The 18,678-nt window shown below is 53.1% G+C and overlaps 1 protein-coding gene across 1 annotated transcript in view; it reads right to left on the bottom strand.

Moving 5' to 3' along the window:
* The window catches only part of LOC140361339 (sodium channel protein type 2 subunit alpha-like), a 198,192-nt gene that overhangs the window by 166,862 nt on the left and 12,652 nt on the right, over positions 1–18,678 (bottom strand). Inside the window, exons 2-3 of the mRNA XM_072447049.1 lie at positions 14,184–14,324; positions 13,116–13,239 (exon numbers count right to left, since the gene is read on the bottom strand). Of these exons, the coding sequence (XP_072303150.1) occupies positions 13,116–13,239; positions 14,184–14,324 (265 nt within the window). The remainder of the gene's footprint in view (positions 1–13,115; positions 13,240–14,183; positions 14,325–18,678) is intronic.

Raw genomic sequence — 18,678 nt, 5'->3', positions numbered from 1 at the left:
GTCGCTCACACACTAGCTTTAACCACGCCCCTCACATACACTAGCTTTAGCCACGCCCCTCAAACACTAGCTTTAGCCACGCCCCTCACACACACTAGCTTTAGTCACGCCCCTCACACACACTAGCTTTAGCCACGACCCTCACACACTAGCTTTAGCCACGCCCCTTACATAAACTAGCTTTAGCCACGCCCCTCACAAACTAGCTTTAGCCACGCCCCTCAAACACACTAGCTTTAGCCACGCCCCTCACACACACTAGCTTTAGCCACGCCCCTCACACACACTAGCTTTAGCCACGCCCCTAACACGCACTAGCTTTAGCCACGCCCCTCACACACACTAGCTTTAGCCACGCCCCTCAAACACACTAGCTTTAGCCACGCCCCTCACACAAACTCGCTTTAGCCACGCCCCTCATACGCACTAGCTTTAGCCACGCCCCTCACACACACTAGCTTTAGCCACGCCCCTCACACACTAGCTTTAGCCACGCCCCTCACACAAACTCGCTTTAGCCACGCCCCTCACACACACTAGCTTTAGCCACGCCCCTCACACACACTAGCTTTAGCCACGCCCCTTACACACACTAGCTTTAGCCACGCCCCTCACACACGCTAGCTTTAGCCACGCCCCTCACACACGCTAGCTTTAGCCACACCCCTCACACAAACTAGCTTAAGCCACGCCCCTCACACACACACTAGCTTTAACCACGCCCCTCACACACACTAGCTTTAGCCACGCCCCTCACACACGCTAGCTTTAGCCACACCCCTCACAAAAACTAGCTTAAGCCACGCCCCTCATACACACACTAGCTTTAACCACGCCCCTCACACACACTAGCTTTAGCCACGCCCCTCACACACGCTAGCTTTAGCCACACCCCTCACAAAAACTAGCTTAAGCCACGCCCCTCACACACACACACTAGCTTTAACCACGCCCCTCACACACACTAGCTTTAGCCACGCCCCTCAAACACACTAGCTTTAGCCACGCCCCTCACACAGACTAGCTTTAGTCACGCCCCTCACACACACTAGCTTTAGCCACGACCCTCACACACTAGCTTTAGCCACGCCCCTTACATACACTAGCTTTAGCCACGCCCCTCACAAACTAGCTTTAGCCACGCCCCTCACACACACTAGCTTTAGCCACGCCCCTCACACACACTAGCTTTAGCCACGCCCCTCACACACTAGCTTTAGCCACGTCGCTCACACACTAGCTTTAACCACGCCCCTCACATACACTAGCTTTAGCCACGCCCCTCACACACTAGCTTTAGCCACGCCCCTCACACACACTAGCTTTAGTCACGCCCCTCACACACACTAGCTTTAGCCACGACCCTCACACACTAGCTTTAGCCACGCCCCTTACATAAACTAGCTTTAGCCACGCCCCTCACAAACTAGCTTTAGCCACGCCCCTCAAACACACTAGCTTTAGCCACGCCCCTCACACACACTAGCTTTAGCCACGCCCCTCACACACACTAGCTTTAGCCACGCCCCTAACACGCACTAGCTTTAGCCACGCCCCTCACACACTAGCTTTAGCCACGCCCCTCACACAAACTCGCTTTAGCCACGCCCCTCACACACACTAGCTTTAGCCACGCCCCTCACACACACTAGCTTTAGCCACGCCCCTTACACACACTAGCTTTAGCCACGCCCCTCACACACGCTAGCTTTAGCCACGCCCCTCACACACGCTAGCTTTAGCCACACCCCTCACACAAACTAGCTTAAGCCACGCCCCTCACACACACACTAGCTTTAACCACGCCCCTCACACACACTAGCTTTAGCCACGCCCCTCACACACGCTAGCTTTAGCCACACCCCTCACAAAAACTAGCTTAAGCCACGCCCCTCACACACACACTAGCTTTAACCACGCCCCTCACACACACTAGCTTTAGCCACGCCCCTCACACACGCTAGCTTTAGCCACACCCCTCACAAAAACTAGCTTAAGCCACGCCCCTCACACACACACACTAGCTTTAACCACGCCCCTCACACACACTAGCTTTAGCCACGCCCCTCAAACACACTAGCTTTAGCCACGCCCCTCACACAGACTAGCTTTAGTCACGCCCCTCACACACACTAGCTTTAGCCACGACCCTCACACACTAGCTTTAGCCACGCCCCTTACATACACTAGCTTTAGCCACGCCCCTCACAAACTAGCTTTAGCCACGCCCCTCACACACACTAGCTTTAGCCACGCCCCTCACACACACTAGCTTTAGCCACGCCCCTCACACACTAGCTTTAGCCACGTCGCTCACACACTAGCTTTAACCACGCCCCTCACATACACTAGCTTTAGCCACGCCCCTCACACACTAGCTTTAGCCACGCCCCTCACACACACTAGCTTTAGTCACGCCCCTCACACACACTAGCTTTAGCCACGACCCTCACACACTAGCTTTAGCCACGCCCCTTACATAAACTAGCTTTAGCCACGCCCCTCACAAACTAGCTTTAGCCACGCCCCTCAAACACACTAGCTTTAGCCACGCCCCTCACACACACTAGCTTTAGCCACGCCCCTCACACACACTAGCTTTAGCCACGCCCCTAACACGCACTAGCTTTAGCCACGCCCCTCACAAACACTAGCTTTAGCCACGCCCCTCAAACACACTAGCTTTAGCCACGCCCCTCACACATACTCGCTTTAGCCACGCCCCTCATACGCACTAGCTTTAGCCACGCCCCTCACACACACTAGCTTTAGCCACGCCCCTCACACACTAGCTTTAGCCACGCCCCTCACACAAACTCGCTTTAGCCACGCCCCTCACACACACTAGCTTTAGCCACGCCCCTCACACACACTATCTTTAGCCACGCCCTTCACAAACACTAGCTTTAGCCACGCCCCTCACACACTAGCTTTAGCCACGCCCCTCACGCACTAGCTTTAGCCACGCCCCTCACACACAATAGCTTTAGCCACGCCCCTCACACACGCTAGCTTTAGCCACACCCCTCACACAAACTAGCTTAAGCCGCGCCCCTCACACACACACTAGCTTTAACCACGCTCCTCACACACACTAGCTTTAGCCACGCCCCTCAAACACAATAGCTTTAGCCACGCCCCTCACACACACTAGCTTTAGACACGCCCCTCACACAAACTCGCTTTAGCCACGCCCCTCACAGACACTAGCTTTAGCCACGCCCCTCACACACTAACTTTAGCCACGCCCCTCACACACACTAGCTTTAGCCACGCCCCTCACACTCACTAGCTTTAGCCACGCCCCTCACACACACTAGCTTTAGCCACGCCCCTCACACGCGCTAGCTTTAGCCACGCCCCTCACACACGCTAGCTTTAGCCACACCCCTCACACAAACTAGCTTAAGCCACGCCCCTCACACACACACTAGCTTTAACCACGCCCCTCACACACACTAGCTTTAGCCACGCCCCTCACACACGCTAGCTTTAGCCACACCCCTCACAAAAACTAGCTTAAGCCACGCCCCTCACACACACACACTAGCTTTAACCACGCCCCTCACACACACTAGCTTTAGCCACGCCCTTCAAACACACTAGCTTTAGCCACGCCCCTCACACAGACTAGCTTTAGTCACGCCCCTCACACACACTAGCTTTAGCCACGACCCTCACACACTAGCTTTAGCCACGCCCCTTACATACACTAGCTTTAGCCACGCCCCTCACAAACTAGCTTTAGCCACGCCCCTCACACACACTAGCTTTAGCCACGCCCCTCACACACACTAGCTTTAGCCACGCCCCTCACACACTAGCTTTAGCCACGTCGCTCACACACTAGCTTTAACCACGCCCCTCACACACACTAGCTTTAGCCACGCCCCTCACACACTAGCTTTAGCCACGCCCCTCACACACACTAGCTTTAGTCACGCCCCTCACACACACTAGCTTTAGCCACGACCCTCACACACTAGCTTTAGCCACGCCCCTTACATAAACTAGCTTTAGCCACGCCCCTCACAAACTAGCTTTAGCCACGACCCTCAAACACACTAGCTTTAGCCACGCCCCTCACACACACTAGCTTTAGCCACGCCCCTCACACACACTAGCTTTAGCCACGACCCTAACACGCACTAGCTTTAGCCACGCCCCTCACACACACTAGCTTTAGCCACGCCCCTCAAACACACTAGCTTTAGCCACGCCCCTCACACAAACTCGCTTTAGCCACGCCCCTCATACGCACTAGCTTTAGCCACGCCCCTCACACACACTAGCTTTAGCCACGCCCCTCACACACTAGCTTTAGCCACGCCCCTCACACAAACTCGCTTTAGCCACGCCCCTCACACACACTAGCTTTAGCCACGCCCCTCACACACACTAGCTTTAGCCACGCCCCTCACACACACTAGCTTTAGCCACGCCCCTCACACACGCTAGCTTTAGCCACGCCCCTCACACACGCTAGCTTTAGCCACACCCCTCACAAAAACTAGCTTAAGCCACGCCCCTCACACACACACACTAGCTTTAACCATGCCCCTCACACACACTAGCTTTAGCCACGCCCCTCAAACACACTAGCTTTAGCCACGCCCCTCACACAGACTAGCTTTAGTCACGCCCCTCACACACACTAGCTTTAGCCACGACCCTCACACACTAGCTTTAGCCACGCCCCTTACATACACTAGCTTTAGCCACGCCCCTCACAAACTAACTTTAGCCACGCCCCTCACACACACTAGCTTTAGCCACGCCCCTCACACACACTAGCTTTAGCCACGCCCATCACACACTAGCTTTAGCCACGTCGCTCACACACTAGCTTTAACCACGCCCCTCACATACACTAGCTTTAGCCACGCCCCTCAAACACTAGCTTTAGCCACGCCCCTCACACACACTAGCTTTAGTCACGCCCCTCACACACACTAGCTTTAGCCACGACCCTCACACACTAGCTTTAGCCACGCCCCTTAAATAAACTAGCTTTAGCCACGCCCCTCACAAACTAGCTTTAGCCACGCCCCTCAAACACACTAGCTTTAGCCACGCCCCTCACACACACTAGCTTTAGCCACGCCCCTCACACACACTAGCTTTAGCCACGCTCCTAACACGCACTAGCTTTAGCCACGCCCCTCACACACACTAGCTTTAGCCACGCCCCTCAAACACACTAGCTTTAGCCACGCCCCTCACACAAACTCGCTTTAGCCACGCCCCTCATACGCACTAGCTTTAGCCACGCCCCTCACACACACTAGCTTTAGCCACGCCCCTCACACACTAGCTTTAGCCACGCCCCTCACACAAACTCGCTTTAGCCATGCCCCTCACACACACTAGCTTTAGCCACGCCCCTCACACACACTAGCTTTAGCCACGCCCCTCACACACACTAGCTTTAGCCACGCCCCTCACACACGCTAGCTTTAGCCACGCCCCTCACACACGCTAGCTTTAGCCACACCCCTCACACAAACTAGCTTAAGCCACGCCCCTCACACACACACTAGCTTTAACCACGCCCCTCACACACACTAGCTTTAGCCACGCCCCTCACACACGCTAGCTTTAGCCACACCCCTCACAAAAACTAGCTTAAGCCACGCCCCTCACACACACACACTAGCTTTAACCACGCCCCTCACACACACTAGCTTTAGCCACGCCCCTCAAACACACTAGCTTTAGCCACGCCCCTCACACAGACTAGCTTTAGTCACGCCCCTCACACACACTAGCTTTAGCCACGACCCTCACACACTAGCTTTAGCCACGCCCCTTACATACACTAGCTTTAGCCACGCCCCTCACAAACTAGCTTTAGCCACGCCCCTCACACACACTAGCTTTAGCCACGCCCCTCACACACTAGCTTTAGCCACGTCGCTCACACACTAGCTTTAACCACGCCCCTCACATACACTAGCTTTAGCCACGCCCCTCACACACTAGCTTTAGCCACGCCCCTCACACACACTAGCTTTAGTCACGCCCCTCACACACACTAGCTTTAGCCACGACCCTCACACACTAGCTTTAGCCACGCCCCTTACATAAACTAGCTTTAGCCATGCCCCTCACAAACTAGCTTTAGCCACGCCCCTCAAACACACTAGCTTTAGCCACGCCCCTCACACACACTAGCTTTAGCCACGCCCCTCACACACACTAGCTTTAGCCACGCCCCTAACACGCACTAGCTTTAGCCACGCCCCTCACACACACTAGCTTTAGCCACGACCCTCACACACTAGCTTTAGCCACGCCCCTTACATACACTAGCTTTAGCCACGCCCCTCACAAACTAGCTTTAGCCACGCCCCTCACACACACTAGCTTTAGCCACGCCCCTCACACACTAGCTTTAGCCACGTCGCTCACACACTAGCTTTAACCACGCCCCTCACATACACTAGCTTTAGCCACGCCCCTCACACACTAGCTTTAGCCACGCCCCTCACACACACTAGCTTTAGTCACGCCCCTCACACACACTAGCTTTAGCCACGACCCTCACACACTAGCTTTAGCCACGCCCCTTACATAAACTAGCTTTAGCCATGCCCCTCACAAACTAGCTTTAGCCACGCCCCTCAAACACACTAGCTTTAGCCACGCCCCTCACACACACTAGCTTTAGCCACGCCCCTCACACACACTAGCTTTAGCCACGCCCCTAACACGCACTAGCTTTAGCCACGCCCCTCACACACACTAGCTTTAGCCACGCCCCTCAAACACACTAGCTTTAGCCACGCCCCTCACACAAACTCGCTTTAGCCACGCCCCTCATACGCACTAGCTTTAGCCACGCCCCTCACACACACTAGCTTTAGCCACGCCCCTCACACACTAGCTTTAGCCACGCCCCTCACACAAACTCGCTTTAGCCACGCCCCTCACACACACTAGCTTTAGCCACGCCCCTCACACACACTATCTTTAGCCACGCCCTTCACAAACACTAGCTTTAGCCACGCCCCTCACACACTAGCTTTAGCCACGCCCCTCACGCACTAGCTTTAGCCACGCCCCTCACACACACTAGCTTTAGCCACGCCCCTCACACACACTATCTTTAGCCACGCCCTTCACAAACACTAGCTTTAGCCACGCCCCTCACACACTAGCTTTAGCCACGCCCCTCACGCACTAGCTTTAGCCACGCCCCTCACACACGCTAGCTTTAGCCACACCCCTCACACAAACTAGCTTAAGCCGCGCCCCTCACACACACACTAGCTTTAACCACGCTCCTCACACACACTAGCTTTAGCCACGCCCCTCAAACACAATAGCTTTAGCCACGCCCCTCACACACACTAGCTTTAGACACGCCCCTCACACAAACTCGCTTTAGCCACGCCCCTCACACACACTAGCTTTAGCCACGCCCCTCACACACTAACTTTAGCCACGCCCCTCACACACACTAGCTTTAGCCACGCCCCTCACACAAACTAGCTTTAGCCACGCCCCTCACACACACTAGCTTTAGCCACGCCCCTCACACACGCTAGCTTTAGCCACGCCCCTCACACACGCTAGCTTTAGCCAGACCCCTCACACAAACTAGCTTAAGCCACGCCCCTCACACACACACTAGCTTTAACCACACCCCTCACACACACTAGCTTTAGCCACGCCCCTCACACACGCTAGCTTTAGTCACACCCCTCAAAAAAACTAGCTTAAGCCACGCCCCTCACACACACACACTAGCTTTAACCACGCCCCTCACACACACTAGCTTTAGCCACGCCCCTCAAACACACTAGCTTTAGCCACGCCCCTCACACACACTAGCTTTAGCCACGCCCCTCACATACACAAGCTTTAGCCACGCCCCTCACACAAACTCGCTTTAGCCACGCCCCTCATATACACTAGCTTTAGCCACGCCCCTCACACACACTACCTTTAGCCACGCCCCTCACACACACTAGCTTTAGCCACGCCCCTCACACAATCTAGCTTTAGCCACGTCCCTCACACACACTAGCTTTAGCCACGCCCCTCACACACACTAGCTTTAGCCACCCCCTTCACACACACTAGCTTTAGCCACGCCCCTCACACACTAGCTTTAGCCACGCCCCTCACGCACTAGCTTTAGCCACGCCCCTCACACACAATAGCTTTAGCCACGCCCCTCACACACGCTAGCTTTAGCCACACCCCTCACACAAACTAGCTTAAGCCACGCCCCTCACACACACACTAGCTTTAACCACGCCCCTCACACACACTAGCTTTAGCCACGCCCCTCACACACGCTAGCTTTAGCCACACCCCTCACAAAAACTAGCTTAAGCCACGCCCCTCACACACACACACTAGCTTTAACCACGCCCCTCACACACACTAGCTTTAGCCACGCCCTTCAAACACACTAGCTTTAGCCACGCCCCTCACACAGACTAGCTTTAGTCACGCCCCTCACACACACTAGCTTTAGCCACGACCCTCACACACTAGCTTTAGCCACGCCCCTTACATACACTAGCTTTAGCCACGCCCCTCACAAACTAGCTTTAGCCACGCCCCTCACACACACTAGCTTTAGCCACGCCCCTCACACACACTAGCTTTAGCCACGCCCCTCACACACTAGCTTTAGCCACGTCGCTCACACACTAGCTTTAACCACGCCCCTCACATACACTAGCTTTAGCCACGCCCCTCACACACTAGCTTTAGCCACGCCCCTCACACACACTAGCTTTAGCCACGACCCTCACACACTAGCTTTAGCCACGCCCCTTACATAAACTAGCTTTAGCCACGCCCCTCACAAACTAGCTTTAGCCACGACCCTCAAACACACTAGCTTTAGCCACGCCCCTCACACACACTAGCTTTAGCCACGCCCCTCACACACACTAGCTTTAGCCACGACCCTAACACGCACTAGCTTTAGCCACGCCCCTCACACACACTAGCTTTAGCCACGCCCCTCAAACACACTAGCTTTAGCCACGCCCCTCACACAAACTCGCTTTAGCCACGCCCCTCATACGCACTAGCTTTAGCCACGCCCCTCACACACACTAGCTTTAGCCACGCCCCTCACACACTAGCTTTAGCCACGCCCCTCACACAAACTCGCTTTAGCCACGCCCCTCACACACACTAGCTTTAGCCACGCCCCTCACACACACTAGCTTTAGCCACGCCCCTCACACACACTAGCTTTAGCCACGCCCCTCACACACGCTAGCTTTAGCCACGCCCCTCACACACGCTAGCTTTAGCCAAACCCCTCACAAAAACTAGCTTAAGCCACGCCCCTCACACACACACACTAGCTTTAACCATGCCCCTCACACACACTAGCTTTAGCCACGCCCCTCAAACACACTAGCTTTAGCCACGCCCCTCACACAGACTAGCTTTAGTCACGCCCCTCACACACACTAGCTTTAGCCACGACCCTCACACACTAGCTTTAGCCACGCCCCTTACATACACTAGCTTTAGCCACGCCCCTCACAAACTAACTTTAGCCACGCCCCTCACACACACTAGCTTTAGCCACGCCCCTCACACACACTAGCTTTAGCCACGCCCATCACACACTAGCTTTAGCCACGTCGCTCACACACTAGCTTTAACCACGCCCCTCACATACACTAGCTTTAGCCACGCCCCTCAAACACTAGCTTTAGCCACGCCCCTCACACACACTAGCTTTAGTCACGCCCCTCACACACACTAGCTTTAGCCACGACCCTCACACACTAGCTTTAGCCACGCCCCTTACATAAACTAGCTTTAGCCACGCCCCTCACAAACTAGCTTTAGCCACGCCCCTCAAACACACTAGCTTTAGCCACGCCCCTCACACACACTAGCTTTAGCCACGCCCCTCACACACACTAGCTTTAGCCACGCCCCTAACACGCACTAGCTTTAGCCACGCCCCTCACACACACTAGCTTTAGCCACGCCCCTCAAACACACTAGCTTTAGCCACGCCCCTCACACAAACTCGCTTTAGCCACGCCCCTCATACGCACTAGCTTTAGCCATGCCCCTCACACACACTAGCTTTAGCCACGCCCCTCACACACTAGCTTTAGCCACGCCCCTCACACAAACTCGCTTTAGCCATGCCCCTCACACACACTAGCTTTAGCCACGCCCCTCACACACACTAGCTTTAGCCACGCCCCTCACACACACTAGCTTTAGCCACGCCCCTCACACACGCTAGCTTTAGCCACGCCCCTCACACACGCTAGCTTTAGCCACACCCCTCACACAAACTAGCTTAAGCCACGCCCCTCACACACACACTAGCTTTAACCACGCCCCTCACACACACTAGCTTTAGCCACGCCCCTCACACACGCTAGCTTTAGCCACACCCCTCACAAAAACTAGCTTAAGCCACGCCCCTCACACACACACACTAGCTTTAACCACGCCCCTCACACACACTAGCTTTAGCCACGCCCCTCAAACACACTAGCTTTAGCCACGCCCCTCACACAGACTAGCTTTAGTCACGCCCCTCACACACACTAGCTTTAGCCACGACCCTCACACACTAGCTTTAGCCACGCCCCTTACATACACTAGCTTTAGCCACGCCCCTCACAAACTAGCTTTAGCCACGCCCCTCACACACACTAGCTTTAGCCACGCCCCTCACACACTAGCTTTAGCCACGTCGCTCACACACTAGCTTTAACCACGCCCCTCACATACACTAGCTTTAGCCACGCCCCTCACACACTAGCTTTAGCCACGCCCCTCACACACACTAGCTTTAGTCACGCCCCTCACACACACTAGCTTTAGCCACGACCCTCACACACTAGCTTTAGCCACGCCCCTTACATAAACTAGCTTTAGCCATGCCCCTCACAAACTAGCTTTAGCCACGCCCCTCAAACACACTAGCTTTAGCCACGCCCCTCACACACACTAGCTTTAGCCACGCCCCTCACACACACTAGCTTTAGCCACGCCCCTAACACGCACTAGCTTTAGCCACGCCCCTCACACACACTAGCTTTAGCCACGCCCCTCAAACACACTAGCTTTAGCCACGCCCCTCACACAAACTCGCTTTAGCCACGCCCCTCATACGCACTAGCTTTAGCCACGCCCCTCACACACACTAGCTTTAGCCACGCCCCTCACACACTAGCTTTAGCCACGCCCCTCACACAAACTCGCTTTAGCCACGCCCCTCACACACACTAGCTTTAGCCACGCCCCTCACACACACTATCTTTAGCCACGCCCTTCACAAACACTAGCTTTAGCCACGCCCCTCACACACTAGCTTTAGCCACGCCCCTCACGCACTAGCTTTAGCCACGCCCCTCACACACACTAGCTTTAGCCACGCCCCTCACACACACTATCTTTAGCCACGCCCTTCACAAACACTAGCTTTAGCCACGCCCCTCACACACTAGCTTTAGCCACGCCCCTCACGCACTAGCTTTAGCCACGCCCCTCACACACGCTAGCTTTAGCCACACCCCTCACACAAACTAGCTTAAGCCGCGCCCCTCACACACACACTAGCTTTAACCACGCTCCTCACACACACTAGCTTTAGCCACGCCCCTCAAACACAATAGCTTTAGCCACGCCCCTCACACACACTAGCTTTAGACACGCCCCTCACACAAACTCGCTTTAGCCACGCCCCTCACACACACTAGCTTTAGCCACGCCCCTCACACACTAACTTTAGCCACGCCCCTCACACACACTAGCTTTAGCCACGCCCCTCACACACACTAGCTTTAGCCACGCCCCTCACACACACTAGCTTTAGCCACGCCCCTCACACACGCTAGCTTTAGCCACGCCCCTCACACACGCTAGCTTTAGCCAGACCCCTCACACAAACTAGCTTAAGCCACGCCCCTCACACACACACTAGCTTTAACCACGCCCCTCACACACACTAGCTTTAGCCACGCCCCTCACACACGCTAGCTTTAGCCACACCCCTCACAAAAACTAGCTTAAGCCACGCCCCTCACACACACACACTAGCTTTAACCACGCCCCTCACACACACTAGCTTTAGCCACGCCCCTCAAACACACTAGCTTTAGCCACGCCCCTCACACACACTAGCTTTAGCCACGCCCCTCACATACACAAGCTTTAGCCACGCCCCTCACACAAACTCGCTTTAGCCACGCCCCTCATATACACTAGCTTTAGCCACGCCCCTCACACACACTACCTTTAGCCACGCCCCTCACACACACTAGCTTTAGCCACGCCCCTCACACAATCTAGCTTTAGCCACGTCCCTCACACACACTAGCTTTAGCCACGCCCCTCACACACACTAGCTTTAGCCACGCCCCTCACACACACTAGCTTTAGCCACGCCCCTCACACACACTAGCTTTAGACACGCCCCTCACACACACTAGCTTTAGTCACGCCCCTCACACACACTAGCTTTAGCCACGCCCCTCACACACACTAGCTTTAGCCATGCCCCTCACACACACTAGCTTTAGCCATGCCCCTCACACACACTAGCTTTAGCCACGCCCCTCACACACACTAGCTTTAGCCACGCCCCTCACACACACACTAGCTTTAGCCACGCCCCTCACACACACTAGCTTTAGTCACGCCCCTCACACACACTAGCTTTAGCCACGCCCCTCACACACACTAGCTTTAGCCATGCCCCTCACACACACTAGCTTTAGCCACGCCCCTCACACACACTAGCTTTAGCCATGCCCCTCACACACACTAGCTTTAGCCACGCCCCTCACACACACTAGCTTTAGCCATGCCCCTCACACACACTAGCTTTAGCCATGCCCCTCACACACACTAGCTTTAGCCACGCCCCTCACACACACTAGCTTTAGCCATGCCCCTCACACACACTAGCTTTAGCCACGCCCCTCACACACACTAGCTTTAGCCATGCCCCTAACACACAGATGGAGCTCAGGAGTAAAAGTATCAGGAGGATTTAGATCAAATTTATGAAGAAAACATGAGTCTGTTTGTAGTCTCTCAATGTGCAGTATTCAAAGTAGTATTTCCAGTTGCAGTCGTAGTACTTGCAGTATTCGTACCTATGACTCCTCCGTTGGCCTCCTGGTGGATACTGCTCAGTCGTTTCAGTTTCAGGTTCTGGATTTGAGCTTCTCGTCGTTTTTCTTTCCTTTTCTTCAGGTTTCCATTAAAAAAGTCCAGCACCTGAAATGAACAAGGATCAGACCAGAACCAAGAACCAGGACCAGGGACCAGGGACCAGGGACCAGGAACCAGGAACCAGGAACCAGGAACCAGGACCAGGAACCAGGACCAGGAACCAAGAGCCAGGACCAGAACTAGGAACCAGGAACCAGGAACCAGGAACCAGGACCAGGAACCAGGAAACAGGACCAGGAACCAAGAACCAGGACCAGAACTAGGAACCAGGAACCAGGACCAGGAACCAGGAAACAGGACCAGGAACCAAGAACCAGGACCAGAACTAGGAACCAGGAACCAGGACCAGGAACCAGGAAACAGGACCAGGAACCAAGAACCAGGACCAGAACTAGGAACCAGGAACCAGGAACCAGGAACCAGGACCAGGACCAGGAACCAGGACCAGAACCAGGACCAGGACCAAAACCAAGACCAGTCTTTGGGGGAGTAGCTGTCAGGGGGAGTAGCTGTCAGGGGGAGTAGCTGTCAGGGGCAGTAGCTGTCAGGGGGAGTAGCTGTCAGGGGGAGTAGCTGTCAGGGGGAGTAGCTGTCAGGGGCAGTAGCTGTCAGGGGGAGTAGCTGTCAGGGGCAGTAGCTGTCAGGGGGAGTAGCTGTCAGGGGCAGTAGCTGTCAGGGGGAGTAGCTGTCAGGGGCAGTAGCTGTCAGGGGGAGTAGCTGTCAGGGGGAGTAGCTGTCAGGGGCAGTAGCTGTCAGGGGGAGTAGCTGTCAGGGGGAGTAGCTGTCAGGGGGAGTAGCTGTCAGGGGGAGTAGCTGTCAGGGGGAGTAGCTGTCAGGGGCAGTAGCTGTCAGGGGGAGTAGCTGTCAGGGGGAGTAGCTGTCAGGGGGAGTAGCTGTCAGGGGCAGTAGCTGTCAGGGGGAGTAGCTGTCAGGGGGAGTAGCTGTCAGGGGGAGTAGCTGTCAGGGGCAGTAGCTGTCAGGGGGAGTACCTGGTCTTTGGCCCAGCTGGCTCCGGTGCTGATGCGTTTGATGGCGATCTGGAGGTTGTTCATTTCTCCATCGTCGTCTGGAGCCGAAAGATTATCAGAGCTGAAGGACGAGAGCAGGAGCGCCAAGAAGAGGTTTAGAACCTGGAACCAGAGAGAGAACGTTAAGAACCTGGAACCAGAGTAAGAACGCTTAGAACCTGGAACCAGAGAGAGAACGTTAAGAACCTGGAACCAGAGAGAGAACGTTAAGAACCTGGAACCAGAGTAAGAACGCTTAGAACCTGGAACCAGAGAGAGAACGTTAAGAACCTGGAACCAGAGAGAGAACGTTAAGAACCTGGAACCAGAGTAAGAACGCTTAGAACCTGGAACCAGAGAGAGAACGTTAAGAACCTGGAACCAGAGAGAGAACGTTAAGAACCTGGAACCAGAGTAAGAACGCTTAGAACCTGGAACCAGAGAGAGAACGCTTAGAACCTGGAACCAGAGAGAGAACGCTTAGAACCTGGAACCAGAGAGAGAACGTTAAGAACCTGGAACCAGAGAGAGAACGCTTAGAACCTGGAACCAGAGAGAGAACGTTAAGAACCTGGAACCAGAGAGAGAACGTTAAGAACCTGGAACCAGAGTAAGAACGCTTAGAACCTGGAACCAGAGAGAGAACGCTTAGAACCTGGAACCAGAGAGAGAACGCTTAGAACCTGGAACCAGAGAGAGAACGTTAAGAACCTGGAACCAGAGAGAGAACGCTTAGAACCTGGAACCAGAGAGAGAACGCTTAGAACCTGGAACCAGGGAGAGAACGTTAAAAACCTGGAACCAGAGAGAGAACGCTTAGAACCTGGAACCAGAGACAGAACGTTAAGAACCTGGAACCAGAGAGAAAACGCTTAGAACCTGGAACCAGAGAGAGAATGCTTAGAACCTGGAACCAGAGAGAGAACGTTAAGAACCAGGAACCAGAGAGAGAACGTTAAGAACCTGGAACCAGAGAGAGAACGCTTAGAAACTGGAACCAGAGAGAGAACGCTTAGAACCTGGAACCAGAGAGAGAACGTTAAGAACCTGGAACCAGAGAGAGAACGCTTAGAACCTGGAACCAGAGAGAGAACGCTTAGAACCTGGAACCAGGGAGAGAACGTTAAAATCCTGGAACCAGAGAGAGAACGCTTAGAACCTGGAACCAGAGAGAGAATGTTTAGAACCTGGAACCAGAGAGAGAACGTTTAGAGAGAGAACGTTTAGAGAGAGAACGTTTAGAGAGAGAACGTTTAGAGAGAGAACGCTTAGAGAGAGAACGTTTAGAGAGAGAACGTTTAGAACCTGGAACCAGAGAGAGAACGCTTAAAACCTGGAACCAGAGAGAGAACGTTTAGAGAGAGAACGTTTAGAGAGAACGTTTAGAGAGAGAACGTTTAGAGAGAACGTTTAGAGAGAGAACGTTTAGAGAGAGAACGTTTAGAGAGAGAACGTTTAGAGAGAGAACGTTTAGAGAGAGAATGTTTAGAGAGAGAACGTTTAGAGAGAGAACGTTTAGAGAGAGAATGTTTAGAGACTTCTCGTTCACTAAAGCCTGAACTTCCCATACAGCAGGGGGCGCTTTGTACTTCTGTGACCTCACTGTGATCACATGACCTCACTGTGATGACCTCACTGTGATCACATGACCTCACTGTGATCACATGACCTCACTGTGATCACATGACCTCACTGTGATCACATGACCTCACTGTGATGACCTCACTGTGATCACATGACCTCACTGTGATCACATGACCTCACTGTGATCACATGACCTCACTGTGATCACATGACCTCACTGTGATCACATGACCTCACTGTGATGACCTCATTGGTTTATTGGAAAAGCTGCGATGGTGGAAAACTGACACTGACATCATCGATCTGTTTCACCATACCCAGGTCCAGGGGGCGGGGTCACACAGGGGGCGGGGTCACACAGGGGGAGGGGTCACACAGGGGGAGGGGTCACACAGGGGGAGGGGTCACACAGGGGGCGGGGTCACACAGGGGGCGGGGTCACACAGGGGGAGGGGTCACACAGGGGGCGGGGTCACACAGGGGGCGGGGTCACACAGGGGGAGGGTCACACGGACATGGATGGGGTTATGGATCTGTGTCTCTGATGGACTTATACAACAAACAGATCAATAACAATGTGATCTATGAGTCCATCACACCAGATCAAACCTGACTTTAGTCCTGCTTTAGTCCTGCTTTAGTCCTGCTTTAGACCTGCTTTAGTCCTGCTTTAGTCCTGCTTTAGACCTGCTTTAGTCCTGCTTTAGTCCTGCTTTAGTCCTGCTTTAGACCTGCTTTAGTCCTGCTTTAGTCCTGCTTTAGTCCTGCTTTAGTCCTGCTTTAGTCCTGCTTTAGTCCTGCTTTAGACCTGCTTTAGTCCTGCTTTAGTCCTGCTTTAGACCTGCTTTAGTCCTGCTTTAGACCTGCTTTAGACCTGCTTTAGTCCTGCTTTAGTCCTGCTTTAGACCTGCTTTAGTCCTGCTTTAGTCCTGCTTTAGTCCTGCTTTAGTCCTGCTTTAGACCTGCTTTAGTCCTGCTTTAGACCTGCTTTAGACCTGCTTTAGTCCTGCTTTAGTCCTGCTTTAGACCTGCTTTAGTCCTGCTTTAGTCCTGCTTTAGTCCTGCTTTAGACCTGCTTTAGTCCTGCTTTAGACCTGCTTTAGACCTGCTTTAGTCCTGCTTTAGTCCTGCTTTAGACCTGCTTTAGTCCTGCTTTAGTCCTGCTTTAGTCCTGCTTTAGTCCTGCTTTAGTCCTGCTTTAGACCTGCTTTAGTCCTGCTTTAGTCCTGCTTTAGTCCTGCTTTAGTCCTGCTTTAGTCCTGCTTTAGTCCTGCTTTAGACCTGCTTTAGTCCTGCTTTAGACCTGCTTTAGACCTGCTTTAGTCCTGCTTTAGTCCTGCTTTAGACCTGCTTTAGTCCTGCTTTAGTCCTGCTTTAGTCCTGCTTTAGACCTGCTTTAGTCCTGCTTTAGACCTGCTTTAGTCCTGCTTTAGTCCTGGTTTAGTCCTGCTTTAGACCTGCTTTAGACCTGCTTTAGACCTGCTTTAGTCCTGCTTTAGTCCTGCTTTAGTCCTGCTTTAGACCTGCTTTAGTCCTGCTTTAGTCCTGCTTTAGTCCTGCTTTAGTCCTGCTTTAGTCCTGCTTTAGTCCTGCTTTAGACCTGCTTTAGTCCTGCTTTAGACCTGCTTTAGACCTGCTTTAGTCCTGCTTTAGACCTGCTTTAGACCTGCTTTAGTCCAGCTTTAGTCCTTCTTTAGTCCTGCTTTAGACCCGCTTTAGTCCTGCTTTAGTCCTGCTTTAGTCCTGCTTTAGTCCTGCTTTAGACCTGCTTTAGACCTGCTTTAGACCTGCTTTAGTCCTGCTTTAGTCCTGCTTTAGTCCTGCTTTAGTCCTGCTTTAGTCCTGGTTTAGTCCTGCTTTAGTCCTGCTTTAGTCCTGCTTTAGACCTGCTTTAGCCCTGGTTTAGTCCTGCTTTAGACCTGCTTTAGTCCTGCTTTAGTCCTGCTTTAGACCTGCTTTAGTCCTGCTTTAGACCTGCTTTAGTCCTGCTTTAGACCTGCTTTAGTCCTGCTTTAGACCTGCTTTAGACCTGCTTTAGTCCTGCTTTAGTCCTGCTTTAGACCTGCTTTAGTCCTGCTTTAGTCCTGCTTTAGTCCTGCTTTAGACCTGCTTTAGTCCTGCTTTAGACCTGCTTTAGTCCTGCTTTAGTCCTGCTTTAGTCCTGCTTTAGACCTGCTTTAGTCCTGCTTTAGTCCTGCTTTAGTCCTGCTTTAGACCTGCTTTAGTCCTGCTTTAGTCCTGCTTTAGTCCTGGTTTAGTCCTGCTTTAGTCCTGCTTTAGTCCTGCTTTAGACCTGCTTTAGCCCTGGTTTAGTCCTGCTTTAGACCTGCTTTAGTCCTGCTTTAGTCCTGCTTTAGACCTGCTTTAGTCCTGCTTTAGACCTGCTTTAGTCCTGCTTTAGACCTGCTTTAGTCCTGCTTTAGACCTGCTTTAGACCTGCTTTAGTCCTGCTTTAGTCCTGCTTTAGACCTGCTTTAGTCCTGCTTTAGTCCTGCTTTAGTCCTGCTTTAGACCTGCTTTAGTCCTGCTTTAGACCTGCTTTAGTCCTGCTTTAGTCCTGCTTTAGACCTGCTTTAGTCCTGCTTTAGACCTGCTTTAGTCCTGCTTTAGCCCTGCTTTAGTCCTGCTTTAGTCCTGCTTTAGTCCTGTTTTAGACCTGCTTTAGTCCTGCTTTAGACCTGCTTTAGTCCTGCTTTAGTCCTGCTTTAGTCCTGCTTTAGTCCTGCTTTAGACCTGCTTTAGACCTGCTTTAGACCTGCTTTAGTCCTGCTTTAGTCCTGTTTTAGACCTGCTTTAGTCCTGCTTTAGACCTGCTTTAGTCCTGCTTTAGTCCTGCTTTAGCCCTGCTTTAGCCCTGCTTTATCTCTCTGTGAGTCACTTGTGAATAATGAAG

Source organism: Eucyclogobius newberryi, unplaced genomic scaffold, assembly GCF_026437365.1.
Source record: "Eucyclogobius newberryi isolate DKJ021-1_F unplaced genomic scaffold, fEucNew1.0.hap1 SCAF_150, whole genome shotgun sequence".
Lineage (NCBI taxonomy): Eukaryota > Metazoa > Chordata > Actinopteri > Gobiiformes > Gobiidae > Eucyclogobius > Eucyclogobius newberryi.
Note: the sequence above shows the minus strand (reverse complement) of the source record. Positions and strands in the feature narration are given on the sequence as shown.